This window comes from Megalobrama amblycephala, linkage group LG4, assembly GCF_018812025.1.
Source record: "Megalobrama amblycephala isolate DHTTF-2021 linkage group LG4, ASM1881202v1, whole genome shotgun sequence".
Lineage (NCBI taxonomy): Eukaryota > Metazoa > Chordata > Actinopteri > Cypriniformes > Xenocyprididae > Megalobrama > Megalobrama amblycephala.
Window position 1 is genome coordinate 9923436 of NC_063047.1, and position 16796 is coordinate 9940231.

A 16796-nucleotide genomic window follows, 5' to 3' on the forward strand; every position below is an offset into this window, starting at 1 on the left:
CTTTTCTTAGGCACTTGCTGAGTTTTCTGTGTAGTTAGAGACAAAAACAAGGAGGGGGCATTGCCACACGTTAAAAAATGAATATGAGCAATTGTAACACTCGACAGCTGTAGAAAAATATGTCTTAAGGCATTCATTTGAAAAAGTACAGGCATTGTTGGATCAACCTGAATAAAATATTTCAAGTCCCTTAATATTTTAAAACATTTGTCAGTTTTTATAGCCAATTTGATGCATGTCAATAAAATGAAAGCTTAGTATTGAGATTTTCGTGCTTTCTCATTTATGTAGATATCTGTACATGCATGCCTAGAAAATAGAAAACCAATAAACAAACCTTCCTCGTGACCCATCACCAACACCACTTGATATGACCACAATCAAAGTTATGCTGTCCTTTTGCACTGAAAATGTTATGGTCTCTTGAATTGGTGCTTATTTGCTGATAGTTTTTAAGAAAACAGCCCTGAGGAAGAATTTATAACATTTATTTTTAATAACAGACAGGAACAAATGTGCTCAGTGCAAGGGGAAAAAAAAGTCCATCTGAGGAGTGATTCAGTCATTCTGCATATAAACTAAAGATTTATTTAGCTCTTGGTAAAAGTGGTCTTAGACATGCATATATGCTCACTCATGCAGAGAGAACGTGTTGCACCTTTTCCTAGACCAGTTTGATTTTCAATGTCTTTGATACAGGATCTCATCCTCAAACTGGATTTTAACTGGCTCACAAAATGGGACACTGGGAAGTTCGGAAGTCGTAACGGCAGTCAGGGTTGCAGGGCAGGGTGAATGTCCTCATTTCTAAGCACTTTATATGTGAACCAGTATAATACATTGAAAACAAGGAAGCTGAGTGGGAAGACGGCCCGTGAGATGGTGTCAATCCGTTTAGCTCGTTCCACGAAGCGCCGGCGGATGTCAAACAGAATGTGGCCAGGCGGCAGGCCCGCAAACATAGCAGCAGCCTCAGAGAGAGGCCCGTCCCCAGACAGACAGGTGTCCATCTCGTATCCCGTGAAGTACAGGTCTTGATTTTGTGAGGCTAACAGCTCTTCCTGAAGAAAAAGAAAAAAAATGAATATACACTATGGTTCAAAAGTTTGGGGTCAGTAAAATTTTATGGTTTTGAAGAAATTCTCATTTTCACCAAAGCTGCATTTGTTTGATCAAAATTACTATAAAACGGTAATACTGTACAAATTTTACAATTTAAAATGAATTTTCTCTTGATGCATTTTGAAATGTATTATTCCTGAGATAGCAAAGCTGATTTTTAAGCATCATTACAGTGTCACATGATCCTTCAGAAATTTGGTGCTCAAGAAACATTTCCGAAGTAAACATTTTTGGTAATGTCTTTACTGATTTTTGATCAATTAATGCATCCTTGATGAATAAAAGCAGTCCTTTAAAAACTAAATCTTACTGTCACCAAACTTTTGAACAGTGCTGTATATATGAAAGTATGTAAATACATGAGGGACAGTGAAGTTAGTTATTATCACAAAATATTGGGGCCTTGAAGGGGTTTGTTTTGCAGCAATGACAAATATATGTTTGTGCTCATTTCAGAGCTGCTTATAAGATAAATGAACATAGACATGAAATATTGATTTGAAATATTTATCTTAGATTAGCTGAAAGCATCCTCTAAGAAAATGTGTTAATTAAATTTAATTATTTTAAATATATTTTAATATTTTAAATATACATTAAATGCATTACAAGTCACTTTTTATGGGCTAGTTAACTAACATGTATAGCTACAATGTAAAATGTCTTCCTTTATTTTAAATTCTCTCATCCAATTCTTTTTTTGTGTCTTACCAATGTTTTATTTATTTGTTTGTTTATTTTTTGCTTTAACTGATAAAAAGTAAACCTTAATTTTGTTAATTGCATTTTTATGACAAGGGAAAGACAGCAAAGCAATATGGGAGACATAGTTATGTTGACATCAATCATGGTCAGACGAACAGCGGTTCATTGCATAAAGATATTAGACGGCTCAATGTCACAACTGACCAATCAGAATCAAGTATTCAATATCAAAGTGTGAAGTATATGTAAATATATAGTTTGTGGGTGCATATACCCGTGCACAGGCACTGCATTTGCGTTGTGCACTTTTGCTTGGTGTGCTCCCTGTGACGTTGTTGCATTTGTTCTTCATCTCTGCTCCTCCAGCCTGACCAGAGGCCTGAAGACAATACAAAGACATTTAAAAACGGATTCATCATTTATTCAAACAATAAAATATTCTCTTCCCATGCACTCTTTGGCAGACCTCCCCGGCTTCTCCGTAACCATGCAGTAGAGATTTGAAACAGGGTCACAATGTACCTTAAAAGTCTCTGGTGGGCATGTACATTACAGTTAGGCCTATATCTTTAATTTGTCAAGACGTAACTAAGCCAGGCGGCAGATTTCACTCTGAACTGTTTAGTGTTTTAAAACAATGCATTTACTGTCTAAGATACATGCATTTTCTATTTGTTTTTTAGCCTAAATTTGTTTTGTGCTTGTGTGCATGTTTGTGTGTGTGTGTGAGAAAGAGAGAGAGAGATCAACAATGACAGCGTATTTGTTCCTTCGGGAAAGGATGCTTTTTTGAGTATGAGATCCGGTTAGGTGCGTTTGTGTTGAATCATGTTGTGTATAGGCACATGAGATCAGACAGCCTACTGCACCGTGCTGCTGTGACCAAACAACCAGTCTGAGTGTGTGTGTGTGTGTGTGTGTGTGTATGTGGCTAACACCACATGTACAATGTGTGTGTGTGTGTGTGTGTGTGTGTGTGTGTGTGTGTGTGTGTGTGTGTGTGTGTTTATATGTGCATGTGCCTAAAAGCTTGAGTGCAGTAGTGTGTAAGCATGTTTGCATGTTACATGCCTAACAGCATCCCTAAGGCAAATGAGGGGGCACAGTGCCACCAACTCACCCACTGGGTCACACATACACACACACACACACACACACACACACACACAGCCTGCCCTGCAGGGCGATAGAGGGAAGATGGAGGAGGAATAGAAAAGGACAGGATAGTGTAATATTTATTTTCTCTCTTCTTAGTGGCAGGACAGTGTCTGCTGTGTCCAAAAGAAAGCCACAATGTTCTCTCAGCTGGTTAAGAGCAGAGTAATAAAGAAAGGGAAATAACTGCAATCTCTGCAGACAAAAATTCCTGAGAGGAGTCTGGGAATAGCCTCCTATTCCAGGCAGACAAAGGGCATGTCTGGGTCATAATACACCTCAAAAATCAAAAGACAAAACAAGTAATTATATAGCATAAAGAAAACGAAGCCTATTTTTAGGACCATTAAAAGTCCATTGTGAGATTTTCCATGACAAGCTCAATTACCCTGACCCTCACCCCATTCTCATTAGCATAATGCATCTGGATGTTTTTCTTAAGGGTTTGTTTGTATTTTTCCACTCTTTTCACATATTTTAAAGAAACTAATTATATACTACTTTCAATTAAATAATATACTGTGTATATATAATACTGTTCAAAAGTTTGGGGTCTGTAACATGTGTAATGTTTTTGAAAAAAGTCTCTCATGCTCACCAAGGCTGCATTCATTTATTTCAAAAATATCAGATCAGATCAAAAATACAGTAATATTGTGAAATATTATTAAAATGACTGTTTTCTGTTTTAATATATTTCAAATTACATTTATTCCTTTGATGGGAAAGCTTAATTTTCAGCAGCCATTACTTCAATCTTCAGTGTCACATGATCCTTCAGAAATCATTCTAATATGCTGATTTGTTGCTCAAATATTCGTAATATTTTCACGTTTAATATTTTTGTGGAACCTGTTACACAATTTGATGAAAAAATAGTTAAGAACAGCAATTATTTAAAAAAAAATGTTAGTAACAACGTAAGAGTCTTTCATTCAAAATACATTTTAAAATTACATTTCTTAAAAAAACTGTTTTGAGTGGTACATTACTTACATTTATACATAAAGATATTATAAATAAATTAGATATATTATAAGATATTAAAGATATAATTTGCTGAATTTAACTTTTGTTTTTGTTTTTGTTTTGTTTTTTTTGGGGGGGGGGGGGTAAAATATTAAACAAATATGTTCATGAGATTTACCTTTAGTCATTGTCATTGAGTATAACAACACAAAATGCATTTTTAGAGCTTAAAAATTAAGAACATTTTCAATGTTAAAATGCTGTCTTCTTAATAAAGGAGGCAGCTTAATATTTAGAAACTATAAGAAAGCTGTTTTTAGGTTGAATTCCCCCAAAACAGTATAAACACTTGCTCTGTCTGTGGTGCTATCAAAACACTGCTTTGTATATTTGAGCACCCGAACCAGCTTGATCTAACAACACTGGATTAACCAATGGTGTGAGCTTGGGGCGGCATCTGTCTCACCAACCAATAGTAGATTACAGTTCAGAAAACCTGTTTGAATGCAATTATTATTTGCTGGAGCTAGTGGCCCAGAAATTACACATTTCAACTTTAAAAGAGAAATGAGGCTAAATTTATCAGTTCAGCTAAGCATTTAGTGTTCCCCATCACTGGGACATTCTCCATATTTAAAATCCTGCAGCTCTCTCACTTTTTTCCCACCTTCATATTGTCCCACATTTTATGTGGAAAGAACAGTTTTACTCTGTGCAATATTCATGACATGACATTTTTATGCCATCCCTGACCTTCCCTCTCTGCTCTGGAGGGGGCCAGCAGGCTGCTCTCATGAAAGATCAAAGGATCACAGTGGCTGTACAGTATCTTAAGGGCACTCAAAGCATGTCGCGTGTGTACGACAGAGGAGAGTTTATGACTGCCACTCACAGCTCTGTAGCGTTGTTCCTCCCGTAGTTTTCTCCGCAGTCTGAAGAATTCTTTGTGTTGCCGAGAGACAAAGTTAACTGCTGCATACTCCAGCAAAGCAGCAAAGACAAACAGCAAGCACACAGCCATCCAGATGTCAATGGCCTTCACATAGGACACCTGTTCACATGCACACACAACACTGTTAATGCAAACACTGTCTATGTTAGAGGATTAGTTCACTTTAAAATTAAAATTACCCCTAAGCTTTACTCACCCGTAAGCCATCCTAGGTGTATATGGCTTTCTTCTTTCTGAGGAACACAATCTGAGTTATATTAATAAATATTCTGACGCATCCAGGCTTTATAATGTTTATAATGCCATTATGGCAGTGAACGGGACCAATGAGTATGAAGGTGAAGAAAGTGCATCCATCCATCCATCCTTCATTTCAGTTACGCTTTTTCCATAAGTTGAATACGGAAGGCGTAGGACATAGTGTAAGCTTTTTGAACTGTGAGAGGCGATACACTTTCTTCATAAGTTGAATACGGAAGGTGGTCTGGTGAAAGCTAGATAAATATGGATACTTTTCTTACACAAACACATTGCTTCACTTCAGTAGTCCTTTTTTTCACCCCCACTTTCTTGAGCTTCTTACATGTTGCCATTATAAAGCCTGGATGCATCAGGATATTTATTATTATAACTCTGATTGTGTTCATCAGAAAGAAGAAAGTCATATACACCTAGGATGGCTTGAGGGTGAGTAAATCTTGGGGTAATTTTCATTTTAAAGTGAACTAATCCTTTAAAGGAATATTCTGGATTCAACAGACAATTAGAATCTGTCAAATGCTGTTGATATACAGAAGAAAAAAAAACAATTTTAACAAGTCATATGGGACAACATGAGGGTGAGTAAGTAATGACTTGATGAACGTATGGATGGATAAAGTAGATTCTTTCCCACCTTAGGCAGTGATGCTCTGGATCCAGAGCTCTGTGTTGTCATGGTGAGAACTGTAGTGATGCCCAGCCCAACCCGGGCCGGGGCAGCATCCATGTTGATCCAGAAGGAGACCCATGACAGGATAACTGTTAAGAGGCTGGGAATGTACATCTGGATCAGGTAATAACCCATCTGCCTCTCCAGATGAAACTTCACCTCTATACAGGTGAACTTACCTGGGTGAAACACACACTCATGTTAGACAGTAAAAATAAATAAGCATCATTTATATTTATTTACTAACTAAATACATAGCAACCCCCTGGCAACCACTCAAACCACCATAGCAACATTGTAAGAACCCATTTAGAAAAAGCAATATCCGAGCATCCTATATAGTGGCCAGTTTTGTACGGGCAAGCATCAATTCAATTTACTTCTAAAAACCCATTTGCCATTATTATTCCTTATAACATTCATTATCTATATTTGACTGCTCATATGAAAATAAAATAATAATAATGGTGGAATTGCAACAGCATTTTACTGTACATCACAGTGCACAATAGTGCTGTACTTAAGGTTGAAGCATTAGTACTGCAGTATTTAGTGCTTTACCAGTGTTGTAGTGTTTTGTACAGTATCCCAGGTCTTTCTCCTCTTTCAGGACAAACTGGGGCAGCATAAGGTCATCAGCCACTTGTACTGGGCCTTCATCCAACCACTGAAATATCAGATCATTCATAGTGTAGCCAACTAGAGAGAGAAAGACAAAGAAAATAATGAGCATATAAAAGAGAAATGAGATAAAAATTAGATGAGCTGATGATGCTGTGTCTTACAGCTCTCTAACTGCATAGTACAAGTCTGTATGTCCATTGGAAAATTCTTCAGATCCATAGGACACGACAGAATTAGAGTGAGTCTGAGAGAGAGAGAGAGACATTTCTGATGATCTTTCATGTAATAGTTTGGAATGATTTATGTTATCTATAGGGGATGATATTGCACCTGATGCTATACAGAACATTTCCATTCTGGAAAATCCTCAGCAGCTTGTTGTCCGTGGTGACCTCATGAAAATTGGCGCCTTTCTCATTGGCAAAGAACAAGTCTGGCTTCCAGATGGAGTCCAGCATGGATGGATCGAGATCCAGGGAATCGTCTGGATACTCTTTATAAGCCAGCCGTGGATCATTCCACTGCTGCCGTAGAAAAACGTTCAGCCGATAATCCTGATGAGTTAGTGTTCAGAAATTTATCAGATGACAAAGCAACTGAGGCAACTCCAGGTAAATATGTAATACTATCTACATTCATGTGAAAAAGAAAGGACACCCTATTGAATTCTATGGTTTTATGTATCAGGACATAATAAAAAATCATCTGAAAAAAACAATGCATGCCATATTACACCGTGTCATTATTTATTTAACAAAAACTAGGCAAAAAAAAAGAAAAAAGGGAAAAGCCATGTGTGACAAACTAAGTACACCCTTACTGCTTCCATAGGAATTAAGATGGTAAGCAACAGTCATGCACTGCTAATTAAATGCCTTTGATTAACTGATCATCAGCAAGTGTGACCAATTCTATAAAAGCTGAAGTTTTGGCAGTTTGCTGGTCTGGAGTCTTCGGGTGTGTGTTCCCACATGGAAAGAACCTATATGTGGATATATGCGCATATATGAAACCTATATGCAGTGTATATGTACATATATGCTGCATATATGCACATATATGATAATATATATGCTGCATATATGCGCATATATACTGCATATATGCTATATATATGCTGCATATATGCGCATATATACTGCATATATGCTATATATATGCTGCATATATGCGTATATATACTGCATATATGTGTATATATGCCACATATAGGCAAAATTGAGGTGCATATATGTGCATATACAGGAAATATAGATCTCCTGTATTGCTTCTTCATATCCATATATATGCCCTATACATACAAGATATGTCTTCTATATAGCTAATGGCAGGATCTGGTCATTTTGTAGCTCATATCTCATTTTTGACTGTCATACATGATGCCTAGCTCATATTTTCTATTATCAAGGCAAAAACTAAGAATTCAAGAAAAAAATTATGCAAGAACTTATGTATGTGCGAATGTAGCAGTTATGTATTTAGACAATTATTTTGTGATTCCACTTGCCATGACCATATTTGGGGTTTCCTGCCGCCATGCTGACTTGGGGTGTTGACGCACTTTGCTGCTTCCCAATCTGCATGAGACATCACAGCGGTAGTTCGCACAAAGTTTTTGCGGTGATTCAATTAAGAGCCATGTTTCATGTAACAGCTGAATTCACATGATATATTTGTATGATTGTAATCCAAAACCCCTCTGTGATGTACATTCAGATGTTTCGTTGATTATTTTTCTTTACTCAAGTTACTTTTAATATCTCTCTTTCTCAGCGTTGTGCGTTGCTGCCGCATGCTGTTTGTATGCTGCACAAGTCCTCATATATTGCCATTTGTGTTATACAGAATAAAGTGAGGACCTGATGGCAAGATTTTTCGCAGTCTGTCTTTGATTACGACACAACGCAGAAAACACACCGCTACACGAACACGTGAAATTTTATATATGTCACATATATGTAAAACCTATATCAAAACCTATATTGAAACATATATGTTTATATAGGTTTTTTCCATGTGGGTTAACACAATGCCAAGCAGGAAAGACATCAGCAAGGATTTTAGAGAAGCCATTGTTGATGCCATCAATCTGGGAAGAGTTATACGGCCATTTCCAAACAATTTGAAGTCCATTATTCTACAGTAAGAAAGATTATTCAGAAGCGGTAAACATTCAAGACAGTTGCCAATCTTCCCAGGAGTGGACGTCCCAGCAAATTCGCCCCAAGGTCAGGGTGTGTACAATGTGCAGAGAAATCGCAAAACACCCAGTGACTACACCTCAGACTCTACAGGCCTCAGTCAACATGTTAAATGTTAAAGCTCATGGCATACAATTAGAAAAAGACAAGTATGGCATATTTGGAAGGGTTGCCAAGAGAAAGCTTCTTCTCTCTAAAAAGAACAGGACAGCACAGCTTAGGTTTTTAAAGTTGCATCTGAACAAACCTCAAGACTTCTGGAACAATGTCCTTTGGACAAATGAGACCAAAGTGGAGATAATGCACAGCGGCAAGTTAGGCGAAAACTAAACAAAGCATATCAACACAAACACCTCATACCAACTCTTAAGCACAATGGTGTAGGGGTGATAGGCTTGTTTTGCAGCCACAGGACCTGGGCACTTTGCTATCTTTGAGTCGATCATGAACTCCTCTGTATACCAAAGTATTCTAGAGTCAAATGTGAAGCCATCTGTCTGACAGCTAAAGCTTGGCTGAAACTGGGTCAGGCAACAGGACAATGATCCCAAGCACACCAGCAAATCAACAACAGAATGGCTGAAAAAGAATCAAGGTGTTGCACAGGCCAGTCAAAATCCAGACCTCAACCAGACTGAAACGGTGCGGCGGAACCTTTAGAGAGCTGTGCATAAACAAATGCCCACAAACCTCAAAGAACTGAAGCAACATTGTAAAGAAGACAGGGACGAAAGTCTTCCAGAATGATGCAAGAGACTGACACTGACATACAGAAAATGATTGCTGCTAAAAGTAGCTTTACAAGCAATTGAATCATAGGGTGTACTTAGTTTGTCACCCATGGCTTTTACATTTTGGCTTTATTTTTGTTAAATAAATAATGACACGGTGTAATATGCCATGTGTTGTTCATATGACGTTGCTTGTACCTAAGTTTAAGATCGGCTAACGACCAGATGATTTTTATTATGTACTATCTATCTATCTATCTATCTATCTATCTAATTTCATATAATAGCACTGGAACTTTCGATATCACTCCACTTGTCTGTGTTCACTACAAATAATTACAATTATATGGCTCAGTAAGCGACTCTTTTTGTTTGTGGAGTGAAAAGTAAACAAAATATATTCTGTCAAAAATGTCAGTTACTCAATATTAACTTCTAGATGATACTCCTATCACTTAATAAAAATAAAATTAACTCAATTCTCTTATTCTGGTCCAAATATAGTCACATTCAGCATTGATATGACCTGTGTGTGTGTGTGTGTGTGTGTGTGTGTGTGTGTGTGTGTGTGTGTGTGTGTGTGTGTGTGTGTGTGTGTGTGTGTGGTGTACCATTGTGGTCTCTGTGATGGAACCAAAACTGTTGATAAAAATGTTGCAGGTGACATTTACAGGAGGACCTGAAAAAAAAAAGAACATTGTAAGAAACATTAGCATCTCTCTTTAAAAAACTTACACCAGCCTAAACTGTTTCTTACCTGGTTTACAGTGGTCTAGCCTGTTCAGCATGGTTTTACTGGTCAGCTAGACTGACTGAAAGGTGGCCAAAACCTCTCTAAAACCAGCAAACCAGGCTGGAAAACCAGCTAAAATTAACAAATAATCTTAGGCTGGTTCAAGCTGTTTTTCAATAGGAATAACAGTCGACTAAAGATAACGGGAATCTGAAAGCCAAATGTGATTCATGCACATGGCCTAAAGGAAAACTATTGAAAACTCAACATTTATGTCAACCATTTTAACATATTAGATTAGATAAATAATTCAAGCAGAATTGACCTGCTGTGTCAGCTTCAGTGTCTTGAATAAAAAGAAATCCTCAAGCGGCAAATAGCAACAGATTGTTTCCAAGACAAAATACTGAAGAGGTTGTCCAAGACTATTAAATCAGTTTACAAGTGATGAAGCATTTTCATGATCAAGAAAAGCCCATAGTGAACCAGACAACTGTAAAATGCATCATTTACTTAAAAAGAACTATTATGGCTGGCTATGCTGATTTAGTCAATATGTTTTATTAGCACTCAGCTGCTCTGTAAATATTTGATTGCAGCATTTTATTTATTGATTTAACGTTCATGACATTAGCGATTTATATATAGCTTATCAGAGGGGACATTCCCCCACACATGCTGACAGCCACATCTCTGAGATGTAGAACAGATATGAAATATACACGAGCTCAGAGACGCCCACAGAGAAAATGCAAGAGAGAGATCATGAGAGAAAAAGAGAGTAAGTGGGGGAAAAAAAGTATAAATAAAAAAGACATTTCAGTTTAAAAGACATAAGCAAGAGAATGAAAGGAAAAGACTTATTTAGGTCTTTGGGTTAGCATGCACTCGAGCAGACAGCATGGCAAACTAAAGAGCCCTGATGCCAACGAAGAAACTGCCCCTCACAAATCCTCACAGAGGCTGTTGTGACACGTTTTACGGAGAGAAATCTAGCGTGAGCTGACAGCCGTATCCTGCATGTTTCTGAAATCATTCTCATCGTCTGGGGCTGAAAGTCTCGTATTCTGTCGGTTTTCGCCTGTGGGTTTCTCTTGTTGAATGGTCACTGGGAGTCTGTGTAAGGTGGGGAAGGGAAAAAATAGACCAGAGAACCCATGGGGGGCCACATAGTTTAATGAGATCTTATGTTGCTCTGTGTTTTCAGGCTGCAGCACTTTTTCACATGCAAGGCTCAGAGAGAATGTAAATATATTCTTTGCTGACCACATCACATTTTTGCAGAGTTCCTGCCAAAACAATCTATGTACAAGAGATTAAGCTGCAACAGCACTTTTTACTTACTTCTGTGTTGCCTTATATGATGTTTAAAAATGACCAAGCTATCATTGAAAGAAAGTGAAAGAAGAGAGTGAGAATGAGAGGAGTAACAAGAGAAAGACCAGTCGACAGACTCCTAATGTCCTTCCAGCTTTATGTGTTGGTCCATCAGCAGGATTCAGCAGAAGGGAAGTACAAAATAGTACAAAGGAGATTCAACACAAGAAGGCTACTGCTTTGGTGGTGTGTCTGTAAAATGTACAGTGAGTGGTCGTCTTCAGTATTGTCTACAATTGCTTTTACTATACAGTCAATAAAATAACCATATTCACTACCATTCAAAAGTTTAGTCAGTTTTTGAAAAGAAAAAAAAAAAAAGTGTGCATAATGAAAACTGACAACAAAAACATTTATTTTAAAAAATACAAAATATTTCTATTTCAAATACAAAACTTTCTATTCATCAAAGAATCCTGAAAAATATATTGCAGTTTTCACAAAAATACAACCCGAATTCTAGAAAAGCTGGGACATTTTTTAAATTGAAATAAAATGAAAACTAAAAGACTTTCAAATCACATGAGCCAATATTTTATTCACAATAGAACATAGATAACATAACAAATATTTAAACTGAGAAATTTTACAGTTTTATGCACAAAATGAGCTCATTTCAAATTTGATGCCTGCTACAGATCTCAAAATAGTTGGCACGGGGGCAACAAATGGCTGAAAAAGCAAGAAATTTTGAAAAAATTTAGCTGAGAGAACATCTAGTAACTAATTAAGTTAATTGATATCAGTCTGTAACATGATTTACTATAAGAGGATGTCTTAGAGAGGCAGAGCTGTGAAAGAGTGCGTAAAAAGATTGTGGAATACTTTAAAAACAATGTTCTTCACGTCAAATTGCAAAGGCTTTGCAAATCTCATCATCTACGGTGCATAACATCATCAAAAGATTCAGAGAAACTGGAGAAATCTCTGTGCGTAAAGGACAAGGGCGAAGACCTTTATTGGATGTCTGTGGTCTTTGGGCCCTCAGACGAAACTGCATCACTCATCGGCATGATTGTGTCAATGACATTACTAAATGGGCCCAGGAATACTTCCAGAAACCACTGTCGGTAAACACAATCCGCTGTGCCATCTGCAGATGCCAACTAAAGCTCTATCATGCAAAAAGGAAGCCATATGTGAACATGGTCCAGAAGCGTCGTCGTGTTCTGTGGCCCAAGGCTCATTTAAAACGAACTGTTTCAAAGTGCAAATTTGACAGTCTTGTTGGAAATCACAGACGCCGTGTCCTCTGGGCTAAAGAGGAGGGAGACCTTCCAAAGTGTCATCAGTGTTCAGTTAAAAAGCCAGCATCTCTGATGGTATGGGGGTACATAAGTGCATACGTGATGGGCAGCTTGCATGTTTTGGAAGGCACTACGAGTGCTGAAAGGTATATAAAGGTTTTAGAGCAACATTAACTCTTCAGCAGCTGGAAACAAGAATGGGACCAAATTCCAACACCAAAACTCCAGAAACCCATAACCTCAATGCCCAGACGTCTTCAAACTGTTTTGAAAAGAAGAGGAGATGCTACACCATGGTAAACATGCCCCCGTCACAACTATTTTGAGACTTGCAGGCATCAAATTTGAAATGAGCTCATTTTGTGCATAAAATGTTCTGTTGTGAATAAAATATTCCCTCATGTATTGGAAAGTCTTTTAGTTTTCATTTTATTCAGATTTTAAAAAACGTCCAAACTTCTCAAGATTTTGGGTTGTACTAAGCAGCGCAACCATTTTCAAATGTGATAATAATAAGAAATGTTTCTTGAGCACCAAATCAGCATATCAGAATGATTTCTAAAAGATCACGTGACACTGAAGATTGAAGTAATGGTTCTGAAAAATCAGTTTTGCCACATCATTTTAAAATGATTCTGAAAAATCAGTTTTGCCATCACAGATTTGGCATATCACAGTTTTGCCATATTTTAAAATATATTAAAAACCACAAACTTTTGAACGGTAGTGTATGATAGACATAACATTCTCACACAGTAACTGACTGTTTTTTGCCTCTTATTTGCATAAATGTGAGCAATTTTTTGATGCACTCATCACTTGCTACACTCATCTTCATTTTTTTGTGAACTGTTTTTAACAGAAGTTATGCTACAGCAGATTGGAGTGGAATACCTTTAAAGTTGGGCCTGATCCGAGCATCATATCCAGATGTTTTTCCCATTAGTTTATCCAGAAAATCAGACGGTGACATGGGCTTCACCCTACTGCTGGGAGATTTTAGCTCCTTACTAAACACACACCTGAGAGAGATAATAACAATAACAATAATAACAATAATAATTCACATCAGAGCATCAGATCTATCATCATATCAAAGAACTGTTTGTTTCAGTGAGGGTCCAAATTCTGAGAGCTTAGAGCTGTTGTGAACCAGATTTCCCTAAACCATTTATATTGAACACTCTTCTTTGTCTTCAGTAACTTCAATTTTTCAGTTTAACTGATATTTTAAATGACCAGAATCACATTGTGGTGTCAGACTTTTAATCTGTATGTGTGTGGTTTATTAATAAGTACACTCTCTATGAGCTCTTTCTGTTGTTCATTTTAACATTCACTGGTGCCAAAAGGCTTTATTATCATTCCATTATTGACTGAATGCTTTGGCAATAATGTATGCCAATTTTAAAAATGAACAGGGAGGGAAATCTGCTTGCTAACTTAAAACCTTTAATAAGCCTTTAAAGGAGCACATCAAAACATCTGTCCCATGTTTTATTAAAACCCCCCTCCACTGGACATGTCCTGTCTGTTTCTCTGTGTGGCTGCAGTAAAAATTAAGATAGCAGTGGCATCTTTATTGCCTTGGACCTAATTGCGAGTTGTTGTAGGTGTTAATATTTTATTAAGAAAGAGTTAAGTAGAAGTCCAAGTAAGGAAAAGGACAGCACTTTCTCATACACACTTTAAATCCTATTCCACATTTAGAGAAATTTCCTGGTCCAGTTCCTCTTCAATTTTCTTGTCTGTTTGTAGGCAAAACTGTGGCAAATTTTATTTGTGAAAGTATAACATCCGTTTCACGCAGTGCACAGGGAATGGAAATAAATACACAATGAATGCATCCTCAGGTGATTCAAGCCCTTATTGTTATTCTAAACAAATGTCTTGTTCCAGACAGGCCAATAATAGTTCAATCTCATTATGTGAACTTCAATAAATCTGCAATTTCAGTAACAGTGAAAATGACTTCAGACAGAGCTGTCTCTATGTGTCAGCCTCATACTTCACAGACCCAGAATCATAAAGCCAACAAACACACACTCAGAAATATAAGAATGCTCACTGGGATTAAAATAAACCCATCACCCATGAAGACTACTGAACTGAACACACAAGCCAAATACAGACGACTGAGCACACAAACACACACAAGTATGGAAATTGAAATATTAAGGAAGAAACAGGTCATTTTAACCAATTACACACACACACACACACCTGAGTTCCTCTGAGGACACTTTAAACTATATTTGGATCTTCACAAAAATACGCTACAAGTGTTTTAATTAATCACATGGTGAAACCAGTGAGGAGTGATGGCACACCTGTGAAAAACTTACCTGATGACCCCTTCAAACATCCACCAAACCAGTAAGAGCTCCAGCAGGATCCTCCAGAACAGAGAAAACATCCTTTCACTATTCAGCTGCTCTCTTTTCCTCTCTGGTGTCCTGTGGCAAAATCTCAATAAGCAGATGTGTTTTGGAGGGGCAGAACGCCCATTCTGATGCACTCTGGTCTCTCCTCCACTGCCATCTGACTGAGCACCGCATCCCGAGACGGGCACACTAAGAGATGTGTGTGTGTGTGTGTGTGTGTGTGTGTGTGTGTGTGTGTGTGTGTGTGTGTGCGTGTATACAGGGGGTCTTATGCTCTTTCTTTCTCTCTCTGGCCACATGTTAGCCTGAGGAGCAGATCTTCCATAGAGAAGAGAGAAGGCAACAGGGCGTAAGATGCGTTTAAAGACTTTTATCAGAATAAACAACTGTGACACGACTCCACCTGAGGGGCTCCAGATCCACATCCCAAGACGTACTGCAGCAGAGGACAAACATTCATCCATATATCTATTCCGATATCTGCATTCTTGAGTATATTGGGTAGATGACACATGGGCTTCCTGTTACTTAACAGTAAGAATTTAGGTTCAAATTATATGTATTATAGACATTTTAGATTGTAGGTTCTGTGACTGGTCACCATTTATTTTGAATTTCCCACCATTTTTAATCATCTGGCACTTTACTTCAATAGTCATGTGGTGTGACAAATTCATTTTTGAAGTTACAAATATTGCATGTCGTCTCGTAGTAAATATGAAACGTTCAAAAAACTGTTCAAAAGTTTTAGGTCTGCAAGATTTTTTTTTGTTTTTGAAAGAAATCTCATAAACATTGTTATCAACATTATTAACAAATTACATTATTAAAAAAATACCTTTAAATACAGCATGTATTTAAAATAGAAATCTTTTATAATGCTGTAAATGTCTTTACTGCTGTACATGAACTGCCAGCTCTATAGGATAATGACATTGAATAAAAGAGAGAAAAATAAGACACGAATTTAGAGTGGGTGTAAGAAAAACAACTGAAACAAAGAGAAATCTGACTGAGCTCTATGTGTTGAGTCACAGTGGATAACTAGGCCAGTGTTAATTTTAATGTGTCTTCACTCTAGAGTGAAACAAACTAAAGAATAACAGACCCAGTTTTTCTCTGAAATCACACACGCTCAGCGGTCATGTCGATGACGTGTTAAAACATTTCCTTGACCTCAGGAGGAATTAGAGCACATGCCTAAACTACACTACGCTACGCACACACACTTCTGCTCTCAGTCTCAGCCAACATAATTATCCAAGACCCTCCAAATACACACACACACCAGATTTATAATCATTAACATACCTGAAAAAAGACCACTGAATCATAAAATTTTAACCACCACACAAACACACATGCTCTTTAATTTGTCCGTCTCCACAGAGGTTAAAGGTACTTAGGCATTCTGAACTGAGAATTGCTGACTGACTCCAGATTAACTGGCGTGAAAGTAGAAACTTGTGTATGTGTGTGTGTGTGTGTGTGTAAGGCCTGTGTATGTACGGGTCAGCGACATCCAGCCTGTTCATATGCTTTAGAGAATATCGCAGTCCTGAGGAAGTTTATCTCAGAAACATCTGATCTTGTTTTTGTGGAGCTTAGATTTTGTCTATGCTTCCTGGTGCTTCTACAGAACTCAGTCGCTGCAAACCACCAAAA

The 16796-nt window shown here is 37.5% G+C and overlaps 1 protein-coding gene across 1 annotated transcript; it reads right to left on the reverse strand.

Moving 5' to 3' along the window:
* Positions 1–200: 200 nt before the first annotated feature.
* On the reverse strand, positions 201–15667 carry glra4b (glycine receptor, alpha 4b). Its single transcript, XM_048187333.1, has 10 exons — positions 15093–15667; positions 13642–13769; positions 10002–10069; positions 6789–7012; positions 6620–6702; positions 6396–6533; positions 5799–6013; positions 4844–5002; positions 2102–2206; positions 201–1061 (listed from the first exon to the last, which is right to left on the reverse strand). The coding sequence occupies exons 1-10, from the start codon at positions 15593–15595 to the stop codon at positions 774–776; spliced, it is 1911 nt and encodes a 636-aa protein (XP_048043290.1). The 5' UTR covers positions 15596–15667; the 3' UTR covers positions 201–773.
* Between the last annotated feature and the right edge of the window lie 1129 nt (positions 15668–16796).